This window comes from Gymnoscopelus braueri, assembly GCF_963280865.1.
Source record: "Gymnoscopelus braueri genome assembly, chromosome: 7".
Classification (NCBI taxonomy): Eukaryota; Metazoa; Chordata; class Actinopteri; order Myctophiformes; family Myctophidae; genus Gymnoscopelus; species Gymnoscopelus braueri.
Window position 1 is genome coordinate 1574295 of NC_137608.1, and position 27688 is coordinate 1601982.

The window sequence follows — 27688 nt, forward strand, 5'->3', positions numbered from 1 at the left end:
TCTTCTTGGAAAGTTAGCATGCTGAAATAGAATTTTGAAAAAAGAATTTAAAAAAAAAAATATATATATATATAGTTTGAAATTACCAAACCTGCCCAGATGGTGTCACTGGTAATGTTACCATATATTATAACAAGCATTAGTGAGGACCAATTATATGAAGATAGGTTGAAAATGAGTGAAGTGCTCCTTTAATGAGCATCATTTACATGTGTAACATACCTCAGACCAACATCAACAACCATTTGATTAAGTTAACAATAACCCATTAGAAGAACCTACTGTATTTTTATTTTTAATACTTGTGGTCTGATAAAGCACCAACACTCACTGAATATAAATCACTAGTCCATACCCGCCATTTCCACCTGCCGTCCTTCCGGGACTGCAACCACGACTACAGATCCCATAGCCGGTGAGGACTGTTCACACACCAAAAAAACTGCTAATAAACAGCTTAAATGTGGCTTCAACACTGTCTTCTATGCAAATTGGTCAATGCCCGTGGGGAAGTTCAGATCAATAGGGTCTATGCACGGCTCATTATGAGCTTGTAGATCTGCAAAATTGTGAAAAACTTTGAAAATCTTTGAAGATCTTGTAACTCAAATCTTTGCTTCCAGGGGATTCTACAAATGACTTTTAAACAGTTTTTTTTTTTAAAATATGCTGTTCCAGGGATCCCCCCAAAAGCAAAGATTTGAGTTACAAATGTTCGCTTAAAAATATATATATTCAAAGATTTGCACACATTTTCACGATTTTTCAAAAATAGCAGATCTACAAGCTCATAGTGCGGCACTCGGTGCCGCGCTATGAGCTTGTATATCTGCTATTTTTGAATAGCCAAAGGAATCCTAAACCCTAAAAATGACTCCCGGTCTTAAAGGGTTAAACGAGCTTCATTTACACTCCTTAGTACAGCCGCTTGCCAAAAATAACAGATCCACAAACAGCATGTAGCGAATAGAGTTGCAGATTAAACCTTTTCATAGATTTCATTGATCGCAGACTTGTCAGGACCCCACTTTGAGAACCAATGGTTTAGTTACCTTGGCATGATGTAACTCCAAATATTAGTGAGATATTTTCAACAAGTTGATTAGAAATCAAAACATAGTCTACTCATTGACTTGCATTGCACAGTGAAACAGCTTCCAAGGCATTCTTTTAGCACATAAACAAACTAAAGCAGATCACAAAACCCAGTGCAGCTTTCTTTATTTTTTCCCCACTTCAACTTCCTGTTGATTTGACCATTTTAAGATCCAGACCTGCAGATCCAGTCCGGTTCTTCTTCCTAATACAAATACCAAAACATAAAAAGAATGAAAAAATGCCGTATCAGGTTTTTTTGTGATTAGCTATGTGATTAGATTTTTGTATTCATGTCTGTGCTAAAAGAGTGACTTTGAGAGCTGTTTCACTGTGCAATGAGGAGACTATTTTGGATCATCAATTGAAGATATCTCACCAATATTTAGATTACTTTGGCTGCTCAAAAATAGAAGATCTACAAGCTCATAGCTATCTGCTATTTTTTTTTAATCGTGAAAATCTTTCAATATATATATTTTTTTAAAGCGAACATTTGTAACTCGAATCTTATTGCTTCTGGAGGTTTTACAAATGTCTTCTAAATCCTAACAGATGTTTTGTATTTATTTTTTTATGTTGCTATATATCAGTGGTTCTTAAACTTTTTCATGTCAAGGACCTCCCAAAATGGTATGCATTTGGCCGCGGACCCCCATCGGAAAGTATTTTGTTCCAGGGACCCCCAGAAGCAAAGATTTGAGTTAAAAATGTATTCAAATATGTGCACACATTTTCACGATTTTTGGGGGGAAACTAGCAGATCTACAAGCTCATGGCGCCATGAGCTTGTAGATCTGCTATTTTTTATAACAAAACACACAAGGCAGTTGAGGTCAGCAGGTTGGAGTCTGGGACCGTCCTTTGGCCTTCAAGACGTGGTGTAGAGCGGTGGTTCTCAACCTGTTCAGGCCGCGACCCCCCCAAAGTAATCACATGTGAACAGGGGACCCGCCCCCCCCCCACCCTGACAAGCACTTGAAATTGTAGGAGTTGAGGCGTTACATTTCGTTTGACTCAGTTCCACAGAGACCAATTGTGCAAATTGCTGATCTACAAGCTCAAAACGGCTCTATTTTAGGTCATATTTAAGAATTTGGCCAATGTTTGACCATTTTTATAGTGTTGTTTGTGGACTTAAATCCTTAAATCCTTAAATGCACTTTAGAAATGTGCTGATATACCCTGTATACAATTATACTGTATGTTGGTCTGTTTACTGTTGAGTGAGAAAACAATGTTGCACATTAACCCATTAAGACTGGGAATGCATCTGTGTCGTTTTAGATTTGTTTGGGCTATTCAAAAATAGCAGATATACAAGCTCATAGCGCAGCACCGAGTGCCGCGCTATGAGCTTGTAGATCTGCTATTTCTTTTAAAATCTTGAAAATGTGTGCAAATCTTTGAATATATATATTTTAAAGCGAACATTTGCTCAAATCTTTGCTTCTGGGGGGTCCCTGGAACAAAATATTTCACAAATGTATTCAAAGATTTGCACAAATTTTCACGATAAAAAAAAAGCAGATCTACAAGCTCAGAGCGCGGCACTCGGTGGACACGTGTGTTCCCGGTCTTAATGGGTTAATCTGTGGACCCCATACAATCATGTGGGGACCCCCCCCCTGGGGGGTCCTGACCCACATGTTGAGAACCACTGTGTGTAGCGGTCTGGGGGGACTGGTCCTTTGGCCTTCAAGACGTGGTGTGGTGGTGGATGCAGCCAGGGCAGCAGTGCAGCGTGTCGTGGATGAAGAGGTCACACTCTGTGCAGAACACATCGCCGCAGGACGTGCAGCTGAACACCTGGACGCATTCACAAAGACAAGGCAGAGGACAGCTGAACACCTGGACGCCAGTGGTGGAAAAAAGTACTCAAATGTTTTACTTAAGTTAAAGTATCAATACTGCACTGTAGAAGCACTCTGTTACAAGTAAAAGTCCGGAATTCAAAATTTACTTGAGTAAAAGTACAAAAGTACAAAAGTATTGGTATCAAAATGTACTTAAAGTACCAAAAGAAAAAGTACTAAAATGTTTGAAGTTGAACAACGCGTCGCACTTGTAGATATTTTCAAATAGCCTAGGTATAAAATAGGGCTAAAGTGGTTTATGTATGTTTTATAATGTAATAATTTGTATCTGCAAAGTAACTAAAGTTTTCAAATAATTGTAGTGGAGTAAAAGTACAATATTTGCCTCTGAGATGTGGTGGAGTAAAAGAATAGACAATTGGAAATACTCCAGTAAAGTAAAAGTACCTCAAAATTGTACTTAAGTACAGTACTTGAGTAAATGTACGTCGTTACTTTACACTACTGCTGCATCACGAGGCAGAGGACAGCTGTTCTGACTATCTTCCCAGCTCACACCAGCAGCCAGCGGTGGCCATGTTGTCTACCTACCGCTGTGTGGCCACTCAACGTACAAAGCCTCTGAAACAGGGCTGCGTCATTCTCTTGTCAATTATTCTAGCGTTTACTTTTGTGATTAATTGAATAAGGGTGTCGGCACCTGGCGTACAATTAAGTACCAATTAAGCATTAATATCAGATGAGAATGTTGTAAAAACACTTACACTTTTGTCTTTTAGCTTTCCTTGACAAGCTTGACAAAACCTGGAAACACAATGACATTGGTTCAGAGACACAAATACATTAGCCTGGAATCCACACTGATGCGGCAGACTTTTTTTCTCACTTTGCTTCTCAGTCTGGTCCCATTTGGGCCGAGATACAGCCTTTTTAAGTAATAAGTTAACCAGGAAGTGAATGGAGCGGTAAATCTTCGGATCACGATATCTTGGGTTCTGTGTGAGAAAAAACGGACGGATTATCCGTCAATGGCACTAAATGAGTAAAAAAATATATCTTCAAAGATTGGCACAAATGTTCACGATGTTTCAAAAAAATAGCAGATCTACAAGCTCATAGCGTGGCACTCGGTGCCGCGCTATGAGCTTGTATATCTGCTATTTTTGAATAGCCAAAGAAACCTTAAAATGACGTGCGTTCCCGGTCTTAATGGGTAAAGCAAATAGTGTAAATCTATTTGACTCGTATTTCCAAACGTCACCAATTACGTGGGCAAGTCAGGAAGTGACTCGAGTTTTACATTGGAGGCCACTGGTCCCGCCCCCCCCCCCCACAGACCAATCAGAAGCCGCGGCTCCTTTGTGTCCGTCCCGCCCCTTGGAAATGGGATCTTTACCAGAATGGGTAGCGAAGTGAGAAAAAATTATCCGGCGCAAATCAGTCTGGATCCCAGCTTGGATCCCAGCTTACACATGGCTAGAGATGCCAGTCTGTGTGTGTGTGTGTGTGTTACGTGTGTGTGTGTGTGTGTGTGTGTGTGTGTGTGTGTGTGTGTGTGTGTGTGTGTGTGTGTGTGTGTGTGTGTGTGTGTGTGTGTGTGTGTGTGTGTGTGTGTGTGTGTGTGTGTGTGTGTGTGTGTTAGAGCCACCTGTCTCCCTGGTGCTGGTCCAGTGGACTCTCCATAAAGGCCTCCAGAGGGAACAGGTGATGGAAGGAGCGGGCCAGGTGAGGTGCCGATACCAGGGTCAGCCCTGCAGGGGCACACAATGAATGATACTCAATATTCTCACTTATACAATATAACGTATACAATCTGTATGGTAGAGTAAGTTAATATAACTTATATAATTGAGGTGGTTGCATTTTGTCTCCCTGCTCTTCTATTGAGACATTTAGATTGTGTCAAATGTCATGTCTCACACAGGATCTGACACGAATTTTGACCTGATGGTCAAGATTAAATTTATCCCTTGAGCAAGCAGGCAGCAGGCTCTATTAGCTCAATGGTAAAATTCAACAATTGCACAGGAAACCAGGTTCAAATCCGGGGTAGAAAAGGAAAGTTACATAGTGCTGCTTTAAGGCTAAAATGATAACACAAAAAGTACTGGGGACTTGTTACTACAGTCCTAGTGGAAACCTTAAGACTTGTTACTTTTCAGGAAATGGATCCAATGTAGTTATTATTCAGTCACAAGCTCATGTTAATACTTTTCACTGGTTCAATATTTATAAAACCAACAGACACACACTTTCACTGTAAAAATGCTGTAGTGCCCCATGTGTGTGAAATGTATTTTTTTGTGGTGTGACTAGAGATCTCAAATTCTGCCCGAACCCGACCCTAGCCGACTCGACGTTTCTGAGCCAAAACTCAAACATCGAAAGTGGCCGAAAGTGGCAGTTTTCAAGATGTTTTGGACATTGTCTCTGGAACGGAAGGTCCAATCTGTTCAGTTCAAAGCTTGTTGGATGCGTGACTTTGAGGACATTAAGCACATAATGAGACCTTTTCAGGTTGTTTGGGTTTTCGGGCCTAAAAATGTGGTAATGGTTCGGGCCGGGCCCAGTTCGGTCCGGCCCAGTTAGGGCTGGGCCTTCATTTTCAGGCCCTTTGAGAACTGTGAAGTTGAGAAGTGTGACTATTGTCATGGCAGACCCCTGAACAGTGTTTGTGCCACGTTTGGTGCGGAACGTAGCAACGGTGCGCCACGCCAAGTCCGGATGTTACGTTTGTGATGTCCACCCATTAGCTAATTTTACTATTCACCTTATTGGCACAAAATATTAAAAAAATTGGGAACCACTGGTTTAAAAAACATTAGGAAGCAAGCCCCAAATAAGCAACGACACTTGTTTCGCGTGTCAGTAGTGTGTCTGTGTCAGAGTGACAGTAGAGTAGGTCTGTGTGAGTGTGTGGTTACATTTCCAGGTGCTGCTTATCTGCTGAGTGCTGGATGCCAATCATCAGCCCTTCCAGTGATTGGTTGGGGTTGTCTACTTAACAGCACCAAACACCTGAGGATTTTGGCAGTACTTGTAGTAGCCTGGGATCAATACCTTTTTCGGGTACCTTTTTCCTACGTCACCAGGCGCGTCATCCGCGTCATCAGGCGGCCGGAACCTGCAAAGCCTCACCCCAAAATAACTCTGGCGGCGATCAAGGGCATTGTAATAGGGCCTACCTAATAAAATCCTTGATGCGGCATAGTTTAGCTTATTTTTAAGATACAAAATAAATATAAATGTGATTGTACTTTCCGGAGACTATTTAGCGTCTGTCTACCTTTGTTATAGTATAAGGCTTTCTGAAGGTAAGTAGGTAATGGTTTGTCAAACTAGTATTGGTGTACGGATGCCAGACTTTTGTAAAAGTCAATTTTGGGTAGATTGGCTTAGAGAAGGTAGATAAGGATGAGCATTTTGTTCTAACTTTTATTTCATGTTGATTAGCTTAAAGTTTAAAACTTGAGATTAGGTTTAGATTGATTTTGTTTATTTATTGATTTGCTCCGTATATCATTTTTGTCATTATGTTAACACATTGCGTGCCAATCGCGTAGTTCTACGCGAACCTAAATAATTGCGCAGCGTGCCAGTCACGTAGTTCTACGCGAAGTGGTCTTTTTTTTTTCTTTTTTCGCTGTGACACATTTCATTGTAGGCCTCCCTCGCAGTGACACATTTCATTGTAGCACACCGGAAACGGAAATGTCAATCGAAGATTTTCGTTCCCACCCGCCGCCGCTCTAAAGCTTCCCCTAATCCGCCATTATCTCGGTTGTTGTTTTTCTCTGCGGTGAACGCTGTTTAATAGAAACTGTGACTACTGCAAAATGGACGATCGCCGATTGAAACGGTCTTCTCTGGGCCACTCACACAGCTACCCTGTGTGTCTACAAACAGTTGAACGCGCGATCTTAAGGTATTTAGCGAGGTCTGTGGCGACGTGAAAAAAAAAAAAACTACAATAAATCGCTGGCACTGGTGAGTACAATATGATATTAAACTCTGGCATTGAATGTGTTAATACTTGGAGTCACATATTATGTACAAATGCTTTATGTCGCAATTCATCCTTCCCCTAGACAGGATTGTAGCAACACTTTAAAAACAAGCCCAAAGTCGCTGTAACAACACTTTAAAAACAAGCCCAAAGTCGCTTATTATAAGCACACAACGCTGGTAAACAGGAAACCCATTGATATGGTGCTCCCCATATCCCAGGTATTAAAAAGGTCTTAAAAGTCCTTAAATTGTCACTTCACGGTCATCTGGGGACCACCAAAATCATATAGGGACCCGACCCACAGGTTGAGAACCACTGTGATAGATGACTGATGTTATAGGCTGGTCTGAGGTCCGCATTGGCGCCAAACCGTGTCCCATGTTGTGAGCTTGTAGATTGGCTATTTTCAAAGCAGTGCTAAAAATGTTGATGTACTCACAAGTGTAGTGATACAAACGCGTGCGTGCGTGCGTGCGTGCGTGCGTGCGTGCGTGCGTGCGTGCGTGCGTGCGTGCGTGCGTGCGTGCGTGCGTGCGTGCGTGCGTGCGTGCGGTGGGGGGGTGTGTGAGCTGTTTACAGTTCAGTGCTGACTCTATCTCTGTGTTGTTCTGATTGTAGTTACTACACTCTCATTCATGGTCTCTCATTATATTCCTGAGTCAAGGGTGACACCAAGTGGTTGAATTTGGTATTACTGTCTGGTCTGGTATTATGGTCACAACATGAGCATTTTGTGTGGGGTTGTAGATCTGTTATTTTTAGGCTAATGTCTAAAGTGGGGGGTTCAAGTGGTTAATATCAAATGGGTTTCAACATTTTCACACCAGCTCACCACCAGCAATTAATGACCGTTTTCAATACAAAATAACAATATAATTGAATAGTGTTACAGGTCTGTAACTCTGAGTGTACTAATGGAACCAAATGGACCCTTACAGGTCTGTAACTCTGAGAGTGTACTAATGGAACCAAATGGACCCTTACAGTTGAAGAAACAAAATGTAGGCTAATGTCTAAAGTGGGGGGTTCAAGTGGTTAATATCAAATGGGTTTCAACATTTTCACACCAGCTCACCTCCAGCAATTAATGACCGTTTTCAATACAAAATAACAAGATAATTGAATAGTGTTACAGGTCTGTAACTCTGAGTGTACTAATGGAACCAAATGGACCCTTACAGGTCTGTAACTCTGAGTGTACTAATGGAACCAAATGGACCCTTACAGGTCTGTAACTCTGAGAGTGTACTAATGGAACCAAATGGACCCTTACAGGTCTGTAACTCTGAGTGTACACATGGAACCAAATGAACCCTTACAGGTCTGTAACTCTGAGAGTGTACACATGGAACCAAATGGACCCTTACAGGTCTGTAACTCTGAGAGTGTACACATGGAACCAAATGGACCCTTACAGGTCTGTAACTCTGAGAGTGTACACATGGAACCAAATGGACCCTTACAGGTCTGTAACTCTGAGAGTGTACACATGGAACCAAATGGACCCTTACAGGGCTGTAACTCTGGTATAGGAGGGGAATTAAGTGTGTGAAGGACCTCTTTAAAGAGGGACACTTCATCTCTTTTGAGCAGTTGAAGAAGGATTTTGATATTCCACAATCGAGCTTCTTTAAATATCTACAAGTACGTAGTTTTATCATAAGACACTTTTCCCTGGCAACTCCACAAGGTACCTGGGTGGACGAGTGCTTGAGCTGGGACCCGGGAGGCAGGGGCATAGTTTCTAGGGTATATGACAGCATCCAGAGGGTAGCTTCCCCGTCACTTAATCATGTAGCAAGGGCTTGGGAGGAAGAGCTAGGGATTGATCTGCCCGTCTCAATTTGGCAGTCGGCAGTTTCACTGGTACATTCATCTTTAATTTGCATAAGGCATGGGTTGATACAATTCAAGGTTTTACACAGGTTGCATCTATCTCCAACTCCAAGTAGACTAGCTACTTTCTATCCCAATTTAGATCCAGCTTGTGTTAGGTGTAATCAGGACCCAGCTACCCTTAGCCACATGTTTTGGTCGTGCCCTAGACTGATTACATTCTGGACGGAGGTATTTAATACCTTTTCATATATGTGTAAAGCAACTATAGACCCCAATCCAGTGACTGCATTGTTTGGTGTTCTCCCACAGGGAACACCAATAGCGACTCACCAAGCTGAAGCTATAGCCTTCTCCTCTTTACTTGCTAGACGTCTGATATTGTTCAGTTGGAAAAAAGCGGCTCCGCCATCCCACAAACACTGGGTGGCGGATGTTATGTCACATCTTAAACTTGAACAGCTTAAATATACGATCAGAGGCTCCACTCAGAAGTATACTAGAGTCTGGCAACCGTTCCTGTCATATTTTGAGGAGGTGTATTCTACTGTTGCAATATAGCCATTGCAGTATAGCCATTTGCCTTCCCCCCCCCCTCCTTCCCTTCCCCCTTTCTTCCCAGTTATTTGATTTCACTGTTTTACTGATTTTTCTTTCCCTTTTCTTCTCTCTTATTGACTGTAATTTTTGTGATATTAATACCGTTTTCCATGGAAATATATTGTACTAAAATGTCCTTGCATTTTCGGTCAATTAATTACTGGTTGATATGAGTATTTGTTTCATTTGATATTGTGTACTAGTGTCTGTGGTGTCTTGTAGTTTGTTATATGTTGGTATGTGTATGTGTCTTGAAAATTCAATAAAAACATTTGAATAATAATAATAACAGTTCTGTAACTCTGAGAGGGTACAAATGGAACCAAATGGACCCTTAAGGGTCTGTAACTCTGAGAGTGTAACTCTGTATTTTGGGGCTATGGCCCGTTGAAAACGGGTGGTTTTCATCAAAAAAAAAATAAACTGAGTTAGAAGTGTTTTTCTAAAAATCCATTAGTTGGGGCGGACGGATGTCTTGTTTTTTGGAACGACGTCAAATCCGTCTACTGCTTCTCTGAGTGACGAGGGATCATTCCAAAGCTGTGTTAGAGCGGCCCTTGTGGAATTTTCTAAAAGTTTGATAATAGAACGCATATATGCGTTCTTGGCGGGCAAGTGATGCATTTAATATAATGCAGATCTGTGTCTTTGGCGGGTAATGTGTTAAAAGTCTGAGAGGCAATGCAGTACCACGTACCACAGATCTTGCATTCCACTGGTAGCTCAGTATACTTGGCGTGACACTGTGGACAGAAGTATCCTCCAAGACTCAGCCCCGCCCCCGAATCACTGCTGCTGTCCAACTGACTGGAAAACACACACACACACACACACACACACACACACACACACACACACACACGATAAAACATTATGACGCGTTATGAGCTTGTATATTAGCTAAATGTGTGCAAATCTTTGAATGTATATTTTTTAAAGCGAACATTCGTAACTCAAATCTTTGCTTCTGGAGGTCCCTGGAACATAATATTTTACAAATGTTCGCTTTAAAAAAATATATTGAAAGATTTGCAGACATTTTCACGACATCTAAAAACTAGCAGATATATAAGCTCACAGCGCGGCACCGAGTGCCTCGCTGTGAGCTTGTATATCTGCTATTTGTGAACAGCCAAAGAAATCCAAAATAACAGAGCTGCGTTCCCAGCTCAAATGCTGCCTATACAGTTACAGTTACAGTACGTACGTCATGCTGAATGAAGGCTTGGACTCCTGGTCGGACACAGAGGCGATGATATGCTGGGGGAAACCTGCCGAGACAGACCATAATGATCACTGAGTTATTTCATATTGTCACTGTCGGGGCAGAAACCTCTCATCTCCTGGAGATCCATATTCTAACTTTTTGTGGTTTCTTCGTAAATTAACGGCCTACTTGATCACACTACAGCAGCGCTACTCAACCCGCGGCCCGCGGGCCGCATGCGGCCCCAACGCAGCGTCTTGGCGGCCCCTCATGGTCAAACAAAAACAAAAAAAGCACAGGATAAAAATATACATTTCCGTTCAAATATATGGGTTGCTAATTTTTTTCAAAAACAAACATCAATTGTTACAGGTATAATGCATAGTTTTCTATGCATTTCGTGTTTTTTGGGGGGTTTGACCCCCATTTTTTCCCGGCCGTGCGGCTTTGCCGCGCGCCCAGGGTAGGTGTCCCTTATTTCAATCTCTGGGAGTTGGCAACCCTAACCTTGCCATACCTTAGCTTTTGCTGAACTGATGCCACTGGACATACACACAAAATAAACAGGTATAGTGAAAAGAATATGATGTCAAAATGTACATTTTCTTATAACAATAACAATGCGTAGTGTGTTACAAAATCGAAAAATCCAAAATAGGACCGTCATTTTTAGCTTGCGGCCCCTTGGACTTTTGGTATTTTGCTGAGTGGCCCCTGAGCCATCTTAAGTTGAGTAGCCCTGCACTACAGCGTCACACAAAAGCATCAAAAGTAGCTGATCCGCAAGCTCGAAACGCAGCGCGAAGCGATGCGTTTTGAGCTTGTGGATCTGATACTTTTGATGCTTTTGAACTTGAATCCTGAAAAGTAACAGTTTTGGACATACTGTACAACACATAATACAACAATAATAATAATAATGAATAATAATGAAAAAATGATTTTTTTTTTTGTCCTTTTTTACATGAATTATTAATAGTCTGAGTAGCCTATATATCGTTGCTGTCGGCCAGAAACCTTGTATCTCCATATTTCAACCTTTTATATTATATTTATAATATTTTATATTATATCTAAAATGAACGTCCTTACTTCATCATACAAGGGTGTCGCACAAAAGTTTAGTGACAAATTGCGGATCTACATGCTCACACCACATTGAGACGCGACAAGTTGTGAGCTTTTAGATCGGCTATTTTCACAAATTTCATCAAACACAAAAATAATAAAAAAGCTACGATTTTGTCACAGTCACAGGTTTCCCTCTGACAGCGACAATCTACACCTTTAATCATTATTAAATTCTGGTGCAAACGTTCTGGGAAAATATCAGATAGATTGTCTATTTTTAGTGTGTGTATGTGTAACTCAGCTGTTGCCCATGCGGTGGAGTTGTACAATAATGCTAAAAGGATAACACAATAAGCCCTGAGGGCTTGTTTCCATTGCGGTTCTATGTATTCAATTCATCAAGACATATAATACTACACAGGAAATCATCAATACTAGGAGCAGTGAAAGTATATTTACAGAAAAACTGTGGGGGGTCATTTCTTTTATGGTGGTTTTGAAGGAGGGTAGGAGTCACACTTTCTGAAGGCTGGTGGTAGAGCATTCCACATTTTGGTGCCATAACAGTGGCCTGTGGGCGTTTCTCACTCTTTTTAAAGGGGAATTTCGGACTAGCCTTTTTCTTACCTTTATATGATGTTATTATATCCTAGGACGAGTGGTACAATAGAACATTTTCATAACTCCATCCCGAGTCCACTGCAGCTAAAAACCAGAGCGGACGGTCCATGCACTCGATAATTTTTTTGGTGAGATCTGACGTTCATAATGACAGAACACTCTCCACGGTGTTTGTCTTGAATGCGTCCCTCCGGAAGTCTCGCAGGACGAGATTTTACCTGTGACGTCATTCAAGTCAGGATGTAAATACTACGGCGGCCCATTTGTGACAAAAACCCAGTGGACAGTGATGACAGTTCATTATGAACATCAGATCTCACCAAAAAAAAAGCTATTAAAATACGCGATCTAGAGTATGGACCGTCCGCTCAGGTTTTTAGCTGCGGTGGACGCGGGATGGAGTTATGTTCTACTGTACCACTCGTCCGAGGATATAATAACGTCATATAAGGGTAAGAAAAAGGCAAGTCCGAAATTCCTCTTTTAGTAGTCTGACAGGTACATACATGGACACTGGTCCCTTGAGTATCTTGAAAACCAGGCCCATTGCAAGTTGCTGTACTCTGTCCTCTACCCTGAGTCATCCCACCCTATAGCATAATGAGCAGGGGTTAGGTGAGTCCTAGGTGTGAGGTCTAGTAGTAGTCTGACTAGTTTGTTTTGGGAGCATCGTGTAAGTGTAACTCAGCTTTTAAAAAATGGTTCTAACTCTATAGCGACAACTATGGTCGTGGACGTTATCGTTTGAATCACATCCAATCACAACGCAATTGTATGAACGATAGAAGAATTGACAGCTTTTCAAAATCCATCAGAACACCTGGGATGCAATCTGTCACTCACTCTTGGAAAGTTTTTATTATTATCCCATTAACACATCGGGTGCCAAAAACGGTCCAGACCGTTTTTGAGAATCCAAACGAGGAGTGCCCAAAACGGTTTTATTTTTATACGTTGGGCCCACGTGGGGCGCTCTAACGAAACTTTGGGATCATCCAAGGAGTTTCTGAGAAGGAGAGGCCGGATGTGGATCCATGTCAAAAATCCTTCCGGTCGGCCTTTCCAATGTTATCTCCTTGACTAAAAGCTTAATATCTCCATTTATTTTTAACGTGGTGGAAGCGAGCCGTTTTCGATCGGCGATCACTCTGCAATGGAGGATCGCGTTAGAAATATTATTGTTCCAGGCGTTAGTCGAGACCCTCCGCCGTCTCGCACGCACGCTTTGTTTACATGCACTTCCGCGTCGGGGCTTCTACAGCACGAAACGTATCAACGTAAGTGGATGGAAGAATAGCCGGCACTGAACGTATAATATTTGAATAAACCTCTGGTACCCAATGTGTTAAGGTTGGGAACGTATCTGTGAAATTTGTTATATTTATTTGGCTATTTTTTTTTTTTATCGTGAACATTTGTGCAAATCTTTGAATATATATATATTTCTAAAACGAACATTTGTTACTCAAAGCTTTGCTTCTGGGGGTTCTACAAATGTCTTCTAAATCTTTTTTGAAAAACCTATGTTTCTATATCAGTGGTTCTCAAACTTTTTCATGTCAACCGCCAACATTATATGTATTTGGCCACGGACCATCTCAAAATATGTTGTTCTAGGGACCCCAATGAAGCAAAGATTTGAGTTAAAAATGTTGCTTTTTCAAGATTTTTCAAAAATAGCAGATCTACAAGCTCATAGCGCGGCACTCGGTGCCACGCTTTGAGCTTGTAGATCTGCTATTTCTGAAGTATAAAATAATGGTTTAAGTGGTTACACAGATGCGTTCCCGGTTTGAATGGGTTAATTGAGATAATGAGGAGACTGTTATGAAGCGAACGTTAGCTGATAGGCTGACTGTCACTACTTCAGGTACAACTATCTCACACGCTGTAGCCTCTTCGCTAAATCCGGTGTATTTACATTACATTAACCCATTCGATCCGGGAACGCATCAGTGTCATTTTAGATTTCTTTGGCTATTAAAAAATTTCAGATCTACAAGCTCATAGCACGGCACCGAGTTCCGCGCTATGAACTTGTAGATCTGCTATTTTTGAGAAATCGTGAAAATGTGTGCAAATCTTTGAATATATTATGTTTAAAGCGAAAATGTGTAACTCAAATCTTTGCTTCTTGGAGAGGTCCCTGGAACTAAACATTTTGAGATGGGAGTCCGCGGCCAAATACATATCATTTTGGGGGGTCCTTGACATGAAAAAGTTTGGGAACTGCTGATATTATAGCAACATTCGTTCTTTCAAAAAACTGTTAGAGATTTAGAAGACATTTGTAGAATCTCCAGAAGCAAATATTTGAGTTACAAATGATCGCTTTAAAAAATATATAAATATTCAAAGACATTTTTATAAAATAGCAGATGATGATATGAGCTTGTTTATCTGATATTTTTTTAATAGACAAAGAAATAAAAAAAATGACACAGATGCGTTCCCGGTCTTAAAGGGTTAATATGCGGTGTCCCGTCTAAATGAACACATAAAGTAAGTGAAGCAGGCTTTTACCCATGCGTATGAGGGAGCATTCGGAGGACGTGCTGGCCGGCGGGGGCTTGACGTGGAACATGAGCAGCTCTCTGAAGTGGCTCTCGTCCAGGATGACGTGGTAGGTGCCTCCGGTCTCGCGGGTCAGCACCGTGCACACACGCACCTCCGCCGACAGCCCGATCACCGACACCCGCACCTTCAGGGTCTTCAGGGTCTGAGGTGGAGGACATGGGAACCACACAGCTGTAAAACCCCCACTGTCTAACGCAGTGGTTCCCAAACAATGGGATCGCGGACCCATTTGTATGGGTCGCGAGTAAATATACTAATTTCCTACAATTAAATATTTTCTTTTCAATAGATTTTCACAATTTTCTTTTAAATAAGAACATTTCGAAAGAAATTAATAAAATCAAAGGAATTCCAGAAATACATAAAAAGCCTTTTAACACATTGAGTGCCAGAGGTTTTTTAAAACACGGTACAGCCAGTGCCAACGTTTATTCGCGATCTTTTTAGAGCTGCAGAAGCCACCACGAGGACCCGGATGTAAACAAGCGGTGTCTGGGCGATGGCCGAGGGTCCCGTCTAGCGACTGGAACCATAACATTTCTACCGCGATCCGCCATTGCTGGCACTCCACGGGTGTATTTGCAAAATCGTAATATTAAGTTTTTGGCACTCAATGTGTTAGGAAGTAGTGAAAATAGCAGATCTACAAGCTCACAAGGAGTCGCATTTGCGACGCGTTGTGAGCTTTGTTACATCTGCAATTACAAAAAAACTTGTCCTTGACATGAAAAATGTTTGAGATCACATCTGTAGACGTGATGTGATCCTACTTTAATAATAATAGCTCAGATTACTTTGATGAGCTCATAGATGTTGGAAGGGTCACATGTGGTCAGACTACTGAAGATGATGAGGACCTCGCGGCTGGTGTGTCCCGGCATGTGCCTGAGCAGAAAGGAGAACAAAAAGAAAAGAGTCACTGTGGCGTTAGCCTCGATCTCCAGGCTTTTATTGCTTAGTTTTGCTAAAAAATAAAAGCCTGGCCCAACTATAGCCTGTACTGGGTATGAGGAAGTGTTTCATTTCCCAACCAACCAGAGTGCAGTGGGCGTCGCTCGTAATGTTGTGTTAACGGGGCGGGGGTTGACGGACAGATCGGTGAACCAATGGGATCAGGCGCCGTCTCTCGCCGGCTCTATACACACGCCCCTTTATACACGAAATCAGGAGGGTTGCAGCAGGCTACTGTGGCGTTCACGGACACGCTAGAAACCACAAACTAAGTCTGTAAAGAAACTAGTAACTAACGTTTTCAAATAAGTAGAGTAAAAACACTTGCCTCTGAGATGTACTGGAGTAGAAGAACAAATTATCAAAAAAAAATGAAATACTCAAGTAAAGTATAAGTACCACATATTTACACCCATTAAAACCAGGAAAACGCCATTTTAGATTTTAGCGTTGGCTATTCAAAAATAGCAGATATACAAGCTCATAGCGTGTCACTTTGCTATATGTTTTTCAGAGAACTGTTAGGATTTAGAAGACATTTGTAGAATCGGCCTCAGGTTTTAATGGGTATAAGTACAGGACTTGAGAAGCACAGTTCAGAACATACTTGAGAGTCTGCATGGCCAGGTTGAGAGAGTTGTACAGCGAAGGTTCCCCGATGCAGGTGGAATCCACCGCTTTCTTTAAGGCAGCGATGTGCTTCTTTGGGTTCCCTGTGACACAAACACACAAACCACTTTAAACCCACAAACATATTAACCCTTTTAATCCCTATAATTGCCTGACATGGTAACTGGAACAATGGGCCACTGATAATACTGCGCACCATTTTACGCACGCACGCATGCACTCTAGGGTTTGTGTGGTTAAGGGTGCATTAAGGGTGCATTCATAAATCCCCTCTGAAATTCTGCTGTGGAACCAGACAGGTGGCCGTAGCTGAGTGGGTCTCTGGTTCGACTCTCGGGCCCACCCGTCAGTGCACTAAACTGTCCCAGAGCACACTTAATCCCTAACTGCTCCCAAGGCGCTGTATAGACCAATTATTGGTTTATACTCATTGAGACTGCACGCGCAGGTGCCGGTTTCATGTAATCAATTCACATTCAGATCCCCAAACCTGTTGTTTTGGTGATCGTTGGTTTAATTTCATTCAACGTCCTCTTGTGTGTAGGCTGTCATCTATGTATCTATTTCTATTTCAAAAGTTACAAATCATCAAAGTTAAATTGGCTGCATAATTGCCGATACTCAAGTAAGCCACATAATGGGCGATATATCGGCCAAACCAATATATGGGTCGGGGCCAACTTTCCATTCATGTTCAAATTATGTTTCTATTCTGTTCATTCGGCCAAATACATGTTAACTTGGGGGTCAACATGTATTTGGCCGCGGACCCCCATCTGAAAAGGTCTTATGTCAGGGACCCCCAGAAGAGAAGATTTATGTGAAAGATTATTCAAAATGATTCAACATTTTCGATATTTTTCAAACATTACTGTGAGCTTGTAGATCTACCATTTCTGAATAGCCAACATGATGCTACATTAACTACTTTTGCTGGGGACCCCATGGGAGTCCCCGGACCCCACTTTGAGAACCAATGGTCTATGAGGTGCTATGGACATTAATATGTTCGGCCTCTAGATGGCGATCTAACACCATATAATGGTGCTGTATAAAGCATTGAGGCCAGACTCCAGCAGAGAATAAGTTATAGCGGTTACTGTGTTATTAACGATAGGTTTGCTGTTATATATATGTGTTCACTGGGGCTAATACAGTACCGCCATTTAATTCCCATTATGTAAATCTTGACTTTATATAATTCATGTACTTATTACTTATGCAAGTTATGTTGATAATACATCAGATTTATGATGGTGATATATGGCGTGATGCTCACCTGCTAGCTCTGTCAGCTTCTCTGCCCGTTTGTTCTTTGTGGTGATAAGTCCCACCTGGAAAACATATAAAACATTACACAACGCATCAGAAAACATATCTGCTGATTATCACTAAATATTTACGTTTCTAACATGATTAAACCACTTAAAGGACAACTTTGTTTTTTTACAACCAAGGTTTATGTTTTAGCTTGTAATTAAATTAAATAAAAGATGAGTGTTAAAACATTTTTTTTTACTGCTTTCTATAGTTTTAGCAATTTTCGCGATCGTTTTTACAGTGGGCGGGGGCATTCGGGCAGGTGGCTAAATATGTCTTTTTTACACAATAAAAAAGATCCTTTGGTCTTTGATGGCCAGATGTGAGTTATTGGGGGCTAGAAGAGCTACTGTAAATAATAATAAAGAAATTGTCAGGTTATTGTGTTATTAATTACAAGCTAAAACATAAACCTTGGTTGTAAAAGAACAAAGTTGTCCTTTAAGCCCCATTTTAAACTTCATCGTACGTGGTGTTGTGTCGGTAATATTCAACCTGCAAGCCCGCAGCGCCTCGCATCGCTGTGAGCTTGTAGATCGACTACTTTCGCCATTTCTGAAAAGTTTTTATTTGACACTTTTTGGCTTATGATGACATGCCCAAAAGAGGGACGCCGGGTTCAGAAATGCAATCAAACAATCACATAAATGTAAAACAGCAAAAAGAAATGCTGTGGCAACTTTGCGCATACCTGACTGATGGGGTTCTGGTCAAAATACTCCTCCACAAAGAACTCCATCAGCTGGAGGAGAAACATGAGAACAAAGCTTTGGAATACGAACAAAAAAGGTTTTCACAACTGGAGCTCATTAAAGAAGAGTTCCAACATAACACAGGCTGTTGTTACCAGAGCAGGCTTTCAGTAAGCTTAAGGAAAGCAACCGCAGCAATATGATATCACACAAACAACCAAATATACAGTACATAATGTTTTACATTAGTCCATTTCCTTGATGGTAAACGCTTTTCATCATGAAATCTATGTTCATGATTGTTCTATTTATATGCAACGCCAGTGGTGTAAAGTCACTAAGTACATTTACTCAAGTACTGTACTTAACTACAATGTTGAGGTACTTTTACTTTACTGGCGTAAACTAGAAACTTTATTTACTAGTTCGTAGATTTTGATTATTATTACAAAACATATGATAACCACTTCAGCCCTATTTAAACTTTGGCTATTTGAAAATAGCCGATCTACAAGACCTTGTAGATCTGCTATTTTCAAAAGATTTTTTTAAACATTTTAGACATAATGATAACTTGTGAAACGGGACATTCTGCATAATCAGTAGTTTCTACTTTTGGTACTTTAACACATTCACTGCCAGGGGTTTTCTAAAACAGACTGCAGCCTCTGGCAGCATTTTTAACGATGTTTTACCTTTTCAAGTAGTCACAGAATATTTATCTCCAGTATGATTGATCCCCTGATGGTTGTTAATCACTGAAGTTTTTCAGGTGTGGTTTCACAAATGTCAACGAGGTCATTGTGACCTTGTTGACATTTGTTGTTTGATAGCATGTTTCACTCAAAATACATGGTAAAAAAAAATTGAATATTTTCGCGTTATCTCCTGGTTCTTTGTGAATAACGAAAAAAAAAATTGAGAAAAGATTTAGATTATTATTATTTTTTTAAACATTTAAAGGTTTAATGACATTCACTTTTACACCACATTCAAAGTCTTTGTCCTGGTCCTTCAAAAGTGTACAAAAAGTTTTAAGTGAAAATTCCATTCCAGTGATCCATGGCAGGTGTTTTTCTCTCACATTTCTAAAGCCTTTTCAACTGCAATGAAAAAAGAAATCTTTGCCTGCGGGTGTCGCTGGTGAGGGATTTTGCCTGTCAATCATCGCCTCTGCTCCGCCCCCCCCCCCCAAAGGAAAGGATAGGGGAGGGGAGGGGCGAGGAGGAGTGGGCGGGATTAATCGACTGTGACCTCACTGTCGAAGGGCCAAGCTCAGATTACTTTTCAGCCTAATTATTCAGAAAACCCCAGACCACAGAAAATCCACTGAATGTTCTAAGTTCAGGTTTCTTGGGTGTAATTGAGGTCATAAAACCCCAAATAAAACATTGAAAATAATAAAAGTGAAAATGAATGTCATGATACCTTTAAAACGTTTTTGGCAGGCAAGGGGTGTATTTCCAAAAACGTTATTATTATTACTTATCCATCCAGTAACGTTATTACTTATCCATCCATCATCCTCTTATCCAGAGGGTCGTGGAGGTAACAGTTCCAGCAGAGAATCCGTCTTCCCCCATCAGCCACTTAGCTCTGGATATAATCTCCACTGGTCCTTGGTCTACACATGTGAACCACATTATGTTTTTATGTTTCCTCTTCATCCACATTTTCTCCTGAGGGCCACCATCTTCCTCTTCATCATCTTTCTCTGATATGCTTCAACCCTGTTGCCATTTGCAGTTTGTTTGTTTGTTGTTGTTTATTATTTTGTATTTATTTATTATCATTATTATTATTATTATTATTTTTTTAATGGGATCACAGTTTGTTCTCTTTTTATAGGGCTGTTATGTTTTCTTTTTTCTTTTTTTTATTGTATTGTTGTTGGTAGTCAATGGCTGCCAGTTCCCACCTGATGTCATGTGGTAGTTCAGACTGCTCCACACCATACTGAATAACTGCTAGCTTGCATACCATCTTCAGATTAGGACTTGAATCTAAGATATACAGGTCATCAGGTGTGGTGTCTCTTCCAAAGAGGATGATACGATCTCCCACCATGCAACAACCCATCCAATACATCCCACACAGGGCTTTCCCTTTGGGCTCAACCTTCTTCCATGAGAAGGTCTGTGGGTTGAATTTCCACAGATCACTGAAGTGCTTGTTCGAGTTCATGCCACCCAATATAGATGTCATTATGATGTCCAGTCAGCTGGGTGATTCCTCCATAGATATACATGACCTTCCTCAAGACACAGGCTGAGTGGTGGCTCCTCTCCTCTGGAACAGTACCAGAAATATTGGGTTTGGACCATCTGTGGTTGTCAACATCAAATGAATAAAGCACGTTACAGTAAGGATCTCCCCCCCAGATGTAGACAATATCTTCTACCAGAACAGCTGTGTGGCCCCGGCGCACACAGGGAACCTCAAGGTGATGTTCTCCTCCTCCAGTTTTCAATGGGGTCAACTTCCTCCAGCGTAAAGACAGTGTGTTGAAGTTGTGGACATCAATATAATCACTGTTGTTCTTGATACCGTAACCTCCAAAAGAGTACAGCTTGTGTCCGACTACCACAGCAGCCGGCAAGGAAAGCCTAGGTCCTCGTTTCAGATGTATCGTCCAGTGAAACATTTCACACACCAGCACCACTGTGAATCAGTGCTAACTAATTCACAGAAGAGGTTGTTAGAAGCCAGGGCAATGTGTTGCTAACAGTTGCTGAATGGTGTTGTGTTGGGAAATACAATAAAAACATTTTAAAAGGACAATTATGTTGAATGTGATGACGTGATGTCATTCCTTGATGGCATCATTATTATGGAATAGCTAATGACGTTACTCAAAGTGAATGACCATTTTAGCTAAATCTATAATCTGAAATGTGCTAATAATAAGATGTGTTTTGTCAGTACTTGTTTAGATTTGCCGCTTGTAGATCTGCTATTTTTTGAAAAATCGTGAAAATGTGTGCAAATCTTTGAACATCTGTTTTTCCGTAGCGAACATTTTTAACTCTGTTACTCAACTTCTGGAGGGTCCCTGGAACAAAATATTTTGAGATGGGGGTCCGCGGCCAAAATTCATATCATTTTGGGTGGTCCTTGACATGAAAAAAGTTTGAGAACCACTGATTATAGCAACATATTTTTTGGGGGATTTAGAAGACATTTGTAGAATCCCCCAGAAGCAAAGATTTGAGTTACAATGTTTCCTTTGAAAAATATATATATTCAAAGATTTGCTCAAATGTTCAAGATTTTTCTAAAATAGCAGAGCTACAAGCTCATAGCGCGGCACTTGTGGCATTTTAAGATTTTTAAGCATATTTACATTATCGTGATAATATCGTAAATCGCAATAATTTTGGTCACAATAATCGTGACATGAAAATTTCATATCGTCCCATCCCTAAAATGTACTTAGTTACTTTACACCACTGATAACTGTAGTCCCAGGTTTGCAGAAGGTGGCATACCCATTACATATCCTGTTCATTTTTCTATGACGTTTTCGAGGCTGGGCTTTTCGTCGCGATTAGCCCAGACTGGAGCATGTGTGGTCCTATTTTCGTTCTTCTCAAAGTATAAAATTATTAAATGCATGGCCTGCTAATACATTATTTATTTTGATTATTGGTAGATTGTCAGTATACTTTTTTTGTATATTTCAGTGATTTGTCATATCTGCAATGTTTGTTTACAAAGCCTAAACGTTATTTTGTTTGTTTGTTTGTTTGATGTTCAATGCAAAATAACACAATTAAATCAGCCCTAGGCATGGCTCTCTGCTACACACAGATCCATCCTTACCTTGAGGGTGGCTTTGAGGCGGTTTGGTCTTAAGTCCTGGTCCTCCATGCTTCTTGAAGAGTCGATCACCACATAAAGGTGACGCATCTACAACACAAACACACCGTTTGTCATCTTTAACCCTTTAAGACCTGGAACGCATCTGTGTCATTTTAGATTTCTTTGGCTATTCAAAAATAGCAGATCTACAAGCTCATAGCGCGGCACCGCGTGCCGCGGTATGAGCTTGTAGATCTGCTATTTTTTTTAAATCCTGCAAATTTGTGCAAATCTAAGTTTGAATATAAATGTATGTTTTAAAGCATTTTTAACTCTGATCTGTGCTTCTGGGGGTCCCTGGAACAACATATTTTGAGATGGGGGTCCGTGGCCAAATACATATCATTTTGGGGGTCCTTGACATGGAAAAGTTGGAGCACCACTAATATAGCAACATACGTTTTTTTTCCAAAAGGATTTAGAAGACATTTGTAGAATATTTATTCAAAGATTTGCACAAATGTTCACGATTTAAAAAAAATAGCAGATCTACAAGCTCATAGGTCATGAGCTTGTAGATCTGCTATTTTTGAATAGCCAAAGAAATCTAAAGTGACACAGATGCGTTGTCGGGTTGAATGGGTTAACATAACTAGGATTTCTATCTATAAATAGATAGAAAGTGTTTGTAATGGTACATTCTAATACCAGCAAAATGATGATAGTCATGCTTACAAATGACCAACATCAAAATAGATAGCATTAACTATTAATTAATTAACGTTTTATGGAAAGCAGCTCACAACACCAACAGTCATTGTCACAGAACTCCACCGACAGTGATGCATTTAGAAACATCTTACACAGCTTTATAACTGCACATATACTGTATACATCATTGGTTCTCAAAGTGGGGTCCGGGGACCCCCAGGGATCCTTGGGGGGAGGGGGTACAGGGTGGTCCCCAGCAAAATTAGTTGATATAGCGTCAAAATCATTTTAGACAATTTAACCATATTTTATACTTTGGCTATTCAAAAGTCATGACAATTTGTGCAAATCTTTGAATATAGATATATTTTTAAAGGGATAGTTCACCCAAGAAATTACCAGTGGATCCGGTTCCGGTAGGAGACACAAAGGAGACTCTTTGTGTCTCCTACCGGAATCGCTGCCGGTCAAAGTATTGGCTTAGGAATGCGAACAAAACAAATAATATCCATGAATTCAAGTCTCCATGGAGTGACTAATCGATAGGAAAAAAAGTCATTTTGGGGGTGAACTATCGCTTTAAAGCAAACATGTGTACATCATATATATTTGCATTTTGTTAACATGGCAAATTCAAATATATAATGCTCAACTCAAAGACACTCACCATCCCCAGCCGAACCTGTCCATGGCTCTCCAGCACTCTGAAAAGAAAGCAGGAATAAGTGGTTTGTAAATCAAAAGAACGTTTTATGCTAAAAAGGTCTCTCATCTGGAGATGTCTCTCTCTGTATAATCCTTGAATGACTGTGCAGTTTAGCTACCATTGTGCTTTTGTTGCACTGTGTCGATGTGTTTCACTTTTGTACAGTTGTTGAATATGGGTTGTCATTTACATTAAAGCTGCACTATGTAACTTTCCTCTTCCATCCCGGATTTGAAGCCGGTTTCCTGTGCAATTGCTGACTTTGTTTTACCATTGAGCTAATGGCCTGCCTGCTTGCTCAGGGGATAAATCCTGTCATCCGCTATCCCCCTCAATAACCCATTCTTGGAGCAACGTCATCATCGAAATCGATGGACAGCCATAAGCAAGTAAACCATACATTTCATTTTATTCATTCAAAAAAGTTACATAGTGCCACTTTAAGTTGAATGTGTGTGTTACAGTGGTGCCCATTACAAATAGCGATTCAGGATCAAAATTTAAATTGTCTTGACTAGGGTTGCAACAGTTCATCACACAAATCAATTTAAGTGACAAAAAATATATATATTTTTTTGATTTTCAATATTCAAAGTTAGCGAAATCAGCAGATCTACAAGCTCAAAATGTATTGCCATGTTATGCGTTGTGAGCTTGTAGATCTGCTACTTTTGCACATTTCCATTAGTACAACTAAATATCAAAATAGGGGTTTACACAGTTTATCAGAGTAATTGATGTATACATAAAAAAAACATTAAAATTTGTATTCGATGAATCAAAAAAGTAATCAATAGACTAATTGCTAAGTAGATAATGGATAGTTGCATCCCTAGTCCAAACATTGACGCAATGTCATTAGTTTTGTCATAACGCGCACACACACACCTTTTCCGTTTGGACTGGAAGAGGATTTCCTCCACAGTGGCTCTGAGTGACCCAGACTCATCCTCCTTGAGGACTTCCCTATGGACCACCAAAACACACACACACACACACACACACACACACACACACACACACACACACACACACACACACACACACACACACACACACACACACACACACACACACACACACACACACACACACACACAGTTAGAGATGGTAATCATTAGAACCGGGGGGGGGGGGGGGTTCAATGTTTTCCAGGCCAAGGACCCCTTAGCTGAGAGAGAGATGAAGCAGGGACCCCCACTACATATTGTATAAAATGGTGTTGCAGATTAAACCTTTCATAGATAGCTTCATAGACTTGTTTGACAGAACTGTCATCAGTGTATAAATTAATGTTTTTGTTTGTTTGTCTATTAATATGTTAATATGATACCACTGAAAGCCTCAATATTTAGCAAACTTGACCTTTGGTTCTGTGCTTGGTCTGCTCTTTTTCTCTCTACACCAAATCTCTTCTCCCAAAAGTTGCCGTTCTACAAGCTAACAATGTGTCGCAAGTTCTCGCAACACGTTGTGAGCTTGTAGATCTGCTATCTTCGGCGAAAGTTCCCCCCAGAATAGAGATGCTAGGGTAAAAAAAAAAAAAAATTCATATCACACAAATATTTGCCAACCCCCTGTAGTTACTCAGAGATACCCCTAGAGGTCCTGGACCCCCTGTTGAACTGAACACCAATGCATTAAAGAACCTCAATTGTTACTCTGAGAATCAACATGGCATGCCTTCAAGCTGATCAATTACTTTTATCAGTGCCGCCATGTTGTTCCGACAACTTGCTTGTTGGAAAACAATTCAGTCGTGTGCAGTGGTGGAAAAAGTACTCAAATGTTTTACTTAAGTAAAAGTAGCAATACCACCATATAAGAGTCCGGAATTGAAAATGTAATTGAGTAAAAGCACAAAAGTATTGGTATCAAAATGTACTTAAAGTACCAAAAGTAAACGTAGTCATTGTGCAGAATGTCCCATTTCAGAAGTTCAAAATGTATACAAAACCTTTTGAAATTTGCAGATCTACAAGCTCACAATGCAACGCATTGTGAGCTTGTAGATCTGCTATTTTCAAATGGCCAAAATGTATATAGGGCTGAAGTGGTTAATGTATGTTTTGTAATAATAAATCAAAATCTATAAAGTTAGTACTTTAGTAGTAACTTAAGTTTTCAAATAATTGTAGTGGAGTATAATATTTGCCTCTGAGATGTAGTGGAGTAGAAGTAACAGTGCAGACAATTTGAAATACTCCAGTAAAGTAAAACAAATAAACAATACCTCAAAAAAGTACAGTACTTGAGTAAATGTACTTAAGTTACTTTACACCACTGTATAATACAAGTCAGAGAATCCTCTATACCAGAGAGTTGCATGTTAAAGGAACTGAGTCCATGACAAAATCCCCCCCCCCCCCCCTGACAGAGCCTAAATCTCCTCTGCTTGCTGCTGGAAGGTGAAAGTTGATCAGTGATTTTAAACGTCTCACCAGGTCCTCTCATAATAATAATAATATTACTATTATTATCATCATCATCATTATTATTAGTATAGTTGAACAGTGATTAAACATCTCATCAGGTCCTCTCACATTAATAATAATAATAATAATAATAATAATAATAATAATAATAATAATATTATAGTTGATCAGTGATGTTAATCATCTCACAAGGTCCTCTCATATTAATGATAATAATAATAATATTATAGTTGATCAGTGATGTTAATCATCTCACAAGGTCCTCTCATATTAATAATAATAATAATAATAATAATAATAATATTATAGTTGATCAGTGATGTTAAACATCTCACCAGGTCCTCTCATTCATAATAATAATAATAATAATAATAATAATAATAATAATATTATAGTTGATCAGTGATGTTAATCATCTCACCAGGTCCTCTCATATTAATAATAATAATAATAATAATAATAATAATAATAATAATAATAATATTATAGTTGATCAGTGATGTTAATCATCTCACCAGATCCTCTCATATAAATAATAATAATAATAATAATATTATAGTTGATCAGTGATGTTAAACATCTCACCAGGTCCTCTCATATTAATAATAATATTACAGTTGAGCAGTGTGTGATGTTAATCATCTCACCAGGTCCTCTCATATCCTCCCTCCCACCGCTTGGCTCTCTCCGGCTCATCGTCCATCATGGTGGTTGTCGCCTGTCAGTCACACTTCCTTAACACTTGCTTAAAAGTTAAATAAATTGATAAATGGACACAAAACACAACTGACTGTACAAAAGTGCAGTTACTTAGAAATCTACTTTAACGTTCGCTGGTTGTGTCAAACGTGCGTTGTGTGTGTTGAGAACACCCGGAACACAACAATGCACGCACCGCTCAGCTGTGATTGGCTGATTCCGACCCCGTTGTCACGGGATACAACCGTTAGCTCCTCTGGTTGGCTGCGAGAGGTTGCCTTCCAACCAACCAGCCAATCACGAGTGAGCGAGTGTACGTCTAGGCAATGGGATTTTGTGGAACAGTACGGCGAATTTACGTAGCCCTAGGAAACGGATGCCCAGAAACTATGGTTCCGCCCAAAAAGAGCATATGAGCAGTTATGTGTGTGATATGAAGTGGACGTGGTGGATAATAATGAAGTACATTTACTTGAGTAATGTACTTATTAAACTTATTTAAATTAAACTCACTTTCTGAGTATCTGTACTTTACTTGAGTATGTATATGGATATGACTTTCATATCATATATTGTAAATTGAGTTTCTTAACCCCACAAAATGTCTAGGAAGGGAAAACGTACATTAGGAATCATAATAGCAAATCTACAAGCTCACAACGTGTCACACATTGTGAGCTTGTAGGTCTGCTATTTATTTCACTATTATTTATATTGTTTTGAAAATGTCTGGAAAAAACTGAATTAATGCAGCAATGCATCATTCAAAGAGCAAGTGGGCTACTCTAGAAACTTTATTGTCTAGGTCAGATTTCCAAAAATGTTGACCCTGAAGGTAAATCGTGTTAATTTAGGGCATACATGTTTTATAGGGGTATTAACTTGAGGGGTACTCAGTGTTGCTATGCTC

General features: G+C 40.1%; 1 protein-coding gene across 2 annotated transcripts; it reads right to left on the reverse strand.

The window, feature by feature from the left end:
- Nucleotides 1-2559: 2559 nt before the first annotated feature.
- On the reverse strand, nt 2560-26936 carry gtf2h2 (general transcription factor IIH, polypeptide 2). Of its 2 annotated transcripts, none has more exons than XM_080432073.1 (14): nt 26727-26936; nt 24533-24610; nt 23606-23642; nt 22249-22335; nt 18426-18476; nt 17694-17748; nt 16392-16497; nt 15628-15718; nt 14780-14975; nt 10565-10628; nt 10055-10164; nt 4561-4663; nt 3677-3716; nt 2560-2904 (listed from the first exon to the last, which is right to left on the reverse strand). In XM_080432073.1, the coding sequence occupies exons 1-14, from the start codon at nt 26783-26785 to the stop codon at nt 2794-2796; spliced, it is 1188 nt and encodes a 395-aa protein (XP_080288199.1). In that variant the 5' UTR covers nt 26786-26936; the 3' UTR covers nt 2560-2793. The 2 variants fall into 2 exon arrangements, with proteins under 2 accessions (XP_080288199.1, XP_080288200.1); XM_080432074.1 differs by lacking the exon at nt 26727-26936 and adding an exon at nt 26086-26090.
- Between the last annotated feature and the right edge of the window lie 752 nt (nt 26937-27688).